The sequence below is a fragment of the Salmo salar genome, chromosome ssa09, assembly GCF_905237065.1.
Source record: "Salmo salar chromosome ssa09, Ssal_v3.1, whole genome shotgun sequence".
In the NCBI taxonomy this organism is placed as follows: Eukaryota; Metazoa; Chordata; class Actinopteri; order Salmoniformes; family Salmonidae; genus Salmo; species Salmo salar.
Genome location: NC_059450.1, coordinates 6,271,129 through 6,277,160, shown reverse-complemented (window position 1 = coordinate 6,277,160; position 6,032 = coordinate 6,271,129). Strand labels below are relative to the sequence as shown.

At 39.0% G+C, this 6,032-nt stretch overlaps 1 protein-coding gene across 1 annotated transcript; it reads right to left on the bottom strand.

The window, feature by feature from the left end:
* Window positions 1-947: 947 nt before the first annotated feature.
* manea (mannosidase, endo-alpha) lies at window positions 948-4,252 on the bottom strand. Its single transcript, XM_045723328.1, is given in 6 exon segments — window positions 948-1,193; window positions 1,195-1,285; window positions 1,287-1,382; window positions 1,384-1,444; window positions 1,447-1,562; window positions 4,206-4,252. Coding segments are annotated over 6 exon segments (657 nt in total).
* Between the last annotated feature and the right edge of the window lie 1,780 nt (window positions 4,253-6,032).

Genomic DNA, 6,032 nt, shown 5'->3' with positions numbered 1-6,032 from the left:
ATGTATCCAGGTTGATGATTTTAATGACAATGTTTGCCCCTTTTGTTGCATTTCCTATATTTAAAGAAAGCTTATGGAGGAGAAGGATAACCCTGAAATGACACATCACATAAGAGTAGCCTAGATGTTCTCAATGTTGATTTAATGGTATGTTCATAAATACTAACAAACTTCAAGCTAGAATCCTTAGTTGATACATATATTTCTGGACATACATAAATGATATACCCATTGATTCTTAAACGTATAACTTGCCTCATTAACTTAGTTCAACCGTTGTACCCCATCAGAATCCAAAATATGAGCTTGTTTTACTCTAATGTTTGTAAACAATGTAAATGTAAAAAAAAGGTATCATTTTGGTATCATGGATGATAGCTCTTTCAATTAAGGACTCAAGCTTCAAACTGCTTAGTCATTGGTATGTATATGACAATTTGATTTATGGGGTACATTCACATTATTAAACATTCTCAGTGTCCTGTTAAATAGTGATGTGATCGAAAAGTAAGTATATAATGCTCTGACGTAAGAACTGTCACATCGTGGTGGGTTGCACAGAACAAGGTTAAGCATTCCCTGGACTAAGAAGCATATTAAATTCAGATCCTCCATTAAAAGTGCTTTTTAGTCAGGAAGGGGTTTATTTGGGGTAGGCCCTGGGTAGGCAACTGCCCAAATATAATTTAAGTAAACAGTTATACATTAAAGTGCAAATCATCATAATCATATGAAGCAGGAGAAAGATCACATAGTTCTATATTTCTGTACATAAGGCTGCCTTTTTATTTGTTAGCATGTTAATGTTACCACACAGGATAAAAAGGGAACATAGGTTTCTGTCACACTATTGTTGTCAAATTCTACAATCTATACTGTGTATACCTGGCTGATTAATGCAATATGTGTGAAGTAAATTTCTGTTCAGATTAAACGATGTTAGACACTCATTCTGGCCATCTCTTCCTCTCAATGCTAAATATTGCTGCTTGTTTGCGAGTTATCTCAAAATAGACAACAGGCTTGTTGAGTAAGCAATCTAGGTACACAGTCTGGCTTGTTTTTGTAATTGCCATCTCAGTCTGGGTTCCCACATGCCATTCATTAAATTACGTTATAGAGATAATATCAGCACCTGCAACTAGGGCTACATGCAGTGCCTTTTCATAGTACTTCCCGTTAATGCGGTTTGCATGTATTCTGGAAATTCCAAGGCCTAATACTGGTGTCAATATAACCTGGCCCCACACTTGGAATGAACAACAGGTTGTTGTCTCCACAGAATGGAGTCCCAACTGCGGTAAGTGGAGCCATAGAAAAACCCATTAGTGGCAAAGTAAGTGTAAACTCCGTCGAAACCTGAGGTGACTATATCCCTCTTGTTTCTCTTCAACGAGGAGTCCTATGAAGATGCCCTGCTAGGGAGTATCTCTAATGCTACTGCTTTCAGGTGTTTTTCCCACTCTTCTGAGTTGAGTAGATATGAAACGTACATGTAGAATAGTTGAAGAAACTTTCCAGTGTTTGTTCTATGCCTGTAGAATGCAGAGTGCTCACCATCTCTTAAGATAGAATGACACAATTACAAATTAAGTACAATTTTACAAATGGGGTCTACTTAAAAAGGTGAAGAAATAGACATCTGCTTGAGTTAGGCATTGGACTTCAATCATAGACAAATCCATAAAGCTGAGGTCGTATTTTAAACATCACCAATATAAGGTATTAGTGAACAAATACATGAATTAAGCTTTGGTAAAACCTATGTTGAGTAGTAATAGAAGTGGAACTCCATTGATACTGACAAGGCTGAAGGCCAAATTAAAAATATATAATAAGGAACGGCGTACTATTTACTATGATGTACAGTTGAAGTCAGAAGTTTACATACACTCAATTAGCATTTGGTAGCATTGCCTTTAAATTGTTTAACTCGGGTCAAACGTTTCGGGTAGCCTTCCACAAGCTTCCCAAAATAAGTTGGGGGAATTTTGGCCTATTCCTCCTGACAGAACTGAGTCAGGTTAGTAGGCCTCCTTGCTCGCACACGCTTTTTCAGTTCTGCCCACAAATTGTCTATAGGATTGAGGTCAGGGCTTTGTGATGGCCACTCCAATACCTTGACTTTGTTGTCCTTAAGCCATTTTGCCACAACTTTGGAAGTTTGCTTCGGGTCATTGTTCATTTGGAAGACCCATTTGCAACCAAGCTTTAACTTCCTGACTGATGTCTTGAGATGTTGCTTCAATATATCCACATAATCGTCCTTTCCTCATGATGCCATCTATTTTTGTTTCATCAGACCAGAGGACATTTCTCCAAAAAGTACGATTTTTGTCGCCATGTGCAGTTGCAAACCGTAGTCTGGCTTTTTTATGGCGGTTTTGGAGCGATGGCTTCTTCTTTGCTGAGCGGCCTTCCAGGTTATGTCGATATAGGACTCGTTTTACCGTGGAAATAGATACTTTTGTACCTATTTCCTCCAGCATCTTCACTAGGTCCTTTGCTGTTGTTCTGGGATTGATTTTCACTTTTGCACCAAAGTACGTTCATCTCTAGGAGACAGAACGCGTCTTTTTCCTGAGCGTTATGACGGATGAACCCGACTTGTGGAGGTCTAAACTTTTTTTCTGAGGTCTTGGCTGATTTCTTTTGATTTTCCCAGGATGTCAAGCAAAGAGGCACTGAGTTTGAAGGTAGGCCTTGAAATACATCCACAGGTATACATCTGATTAACTGAAATTATGTCAATTTGACTATCAGAAGCTTCTAAAGCCATGACATAATTTTCTGGAATTTTCCAAGCTGTTTAAAGGCACAGTCAACTTAGTGTATGTAAACTTCTGACCCACTGGAATTGTGATAGTGAATTACAAGTTAAATAATCTGTCTGTAAACAATTGTTGGAAAAATGACTTGTGTCATGCACAAAGTAGATGTCCTAACCGACTTGCCAAAACTATAGTTTGTTAACAGGGAAAGTGTGGAGTGGTTGAAAACGAGTTTTAATGACTCCTACCTAAGTGTATGTAAACTTCCGACTTCAACTGTATTTGACATTGGAAACATACTTGTTTGATCTCTTCCTTTGTATGGTTCAATATGAAAAGCAACCTGTGTAGTAGACACAAATCAATGGCAATAGGGACAAAAGAGGCATTACATTTGAGTAAACAAAAAAATGACTTAGGACACCTAAGGAGCTGTGAAGGGAACGGCACCTCCATACCTTCAGGCTCTGATCAGGCCCTACACCCAAACAAGGGCACTGCGTTCATCCACCTCTGGCCTGCTGGCCCCCCTACCTCTGAGGAAGCACAGTTCCCGCTCAGCCCAGTCAAAACTGTTCGCTGCTCTGGCACCCCAATGGTGGAACAAGCTCCCTCACGATGCCAGGACAGCAGAGTCAATCACCACCTTCCGGAGACACCTGAAACCCCACCTCTTTAAGGAATACCTAGGATAGGATAAAGTAATCCTTCTAACCCCCCCCCCCTTAAAAGATTTAGATGCACTATTGTAAAGTGGTTGTTCCACTGGATATCATAAGGTGAATGCACCAATTTGTAAGTCGCTCTGGATAAGAGCGTCTGCTAAATGACTTAAATGTAAATGTAAATGACACATTTTTCTTTGCTTTGTTTTATGATATTGGTCAAAGAATAAATATATATGAGCCATGCTTGCTTTTTTGCATTATCATACGCACCTGTTTTCATCCTTCATGCCGAGTGGATACCAGGAAACAGCAAGAACACACAAATGCACAGACTCAGTTATCCAACTGATGATGAATGAGATTACAAACTTGGGTCTTGTCCACAGAGGGGTGAATTGTTGAGGGGTATAGCTGCCATTCACAGTTGCTTAATGTGAGCTTCAATAACAGAGAGGTCCCAGGAACTATAAGCTCCCGAAGTAGGCTCCAATGTCATCTGGTGGGCTGTCTCCCCCTCTTGGCTATCTTGCTGCCACCTTTGAGTCCCAGTGTGGCAGAATAGGGTGGTGCCAGTGAATGTACTTTCCATCAAAATGTGTGTTGCCATACCATGTGTAGTAAAAGGCATGCAAATCAAATCAGTTTATTTGTCACGTGCGCCGAATACAACAGTTATTCACCTTACAGTGAAATGCTTACTTACAGGCCCTAACCAACAGTGCGATTTTTAAGTAAATGCACATTGTAGTTTAAAGCAGGGAATTGCCTGAGAGCAGCCTCCATGTTCTTGACCCTCTCGGTGGTCTGTGTCATTCGTTTTGCTGCTTCAGTGATGACAATGTCAATGTTACTATGCATTTGAATGTTATTTTTTCCAGGTCCCTTGATATTAAGGAACAATTTGAGACCAAATGGACTTCCAAATGAAGAATCTTGTGGTGTAAAGGGCTTTAAAACAACTGTTAATAATATGAATATGAGCGCCACCAAATCAATAAATGTCTAAACCTTGCCATTCTTATTTTAATGCCTGTTGTGATCCACTGTCCATTATTGTGAGAACTATTTGACGTTTTTGGGCTTATTGTTCTCTTTGAAATTTGGCTGCTGATTGTTGGTTCACCCTACAGATTGAAATTAAAAAACGTTGGCTACTTATCCATTTATGATCGGTCAGGAGTAGCCTACCGACAACTGAAAAGCAAGTGACAGAATTGCTACCCCCAAGCGAAGGTAATTTCTGAAATTGTAGTTTGTTACATTATTATTAACTTGTTATGGCTTGTGGGCAGTATTTCAACATCTGGATGAGAAGCGTACCCAAACTAAACTGCCTGTTACTCAGGCCCAGAAGCTAGGATATGCATCTAAAGTTTCCAAAATTGTTAAAATAATGTCTGTGAGTATAACATAACTGATATGGCAGGCAAAAACCTGAGGAAAATCCATCCAGGAAGTGGGATATTTTTGATGTGTGTAGTTTTCAATTGAATGCATATAGAGTATCTAAATGGTTAAGACCCAGATTGCAGTTCCTATGGCTTCCACTAGATGTCAACAGTCTTTAGACATTGTTTCAGGCTTGTTTTCTGAAAAATTAGGAAGAATGAGACCATATTGTAAGTGGCATGCAGAATGAAGCAGAGCTCCTTTGCGCACGTGACCGATTGCGCACACTTCGTTCTTTTTCCTTTATATTGAATACGCTATTGTCCAGTTGAAATATTATTGATTATTTAGACAATTGACAAACTGAGGATTAATTATAAACATCGTTTGACATGTTTCAACGAACTTTACGAACTTTACTGGTACTATTAGGATGTATTCGTCTGCATGTTTTGACCGCCTTTGAGCCAGTGGATTACTGAATAAAACACGCCAACAAAACAGAGTTTTTGTGATATAAAGAGGGACTTTATCGAACAAAACAAACATTTATTGTGTAGCTGGGACTCTTGTGACTGCAACCATATGAAGATCTTCAAAGGTAAGTGATTAATTTTATCGCTATTTCTGACTTTTGTAATTCCATTACTTGGTTGTAAAATGTTTGTATGCTTTTGTAAGCGGGGCGCTGTCCTCAGATAATCGCATGGTATGCTTTTGCCGTAAAGTCTTTTTGAAATCTGACAAAGCAGCTGTATTAACAAGAAGTTAATCTTTAAGCCAATGTATAACACTTGTATTTTTTATGAATGTTTATCATGACTATTTCTGTATTTTGAATTTGGAGCTCTGCAATTTCACCGGATGTTGTCAAGGTGGGTTGCTAGCGGAACGCCTGCGCCAGAAAGGTTAATCCTGGTAAAGATTCCCTATCTTAGGTCAATTACGATCACCACTTTATTTTAAGAATGTGAAATGTCAGAATAATAGTAGAGATATTTACTTATTTCAGCTTTTATTTCCTTCATCACATTCCCAGTGGGTCAGAAGTTTACATACACTCAATTAGTATTTGGTAGCATTGCCTTTAATACACTGCTCCAAAAAATAAAGGGAACACTAAAATAACACTTCCTAGATCTGAATGAATGAAATAATCTTATTAACCTCTGGGCGGGCTCGGGACGGACATCCAGCGGACATC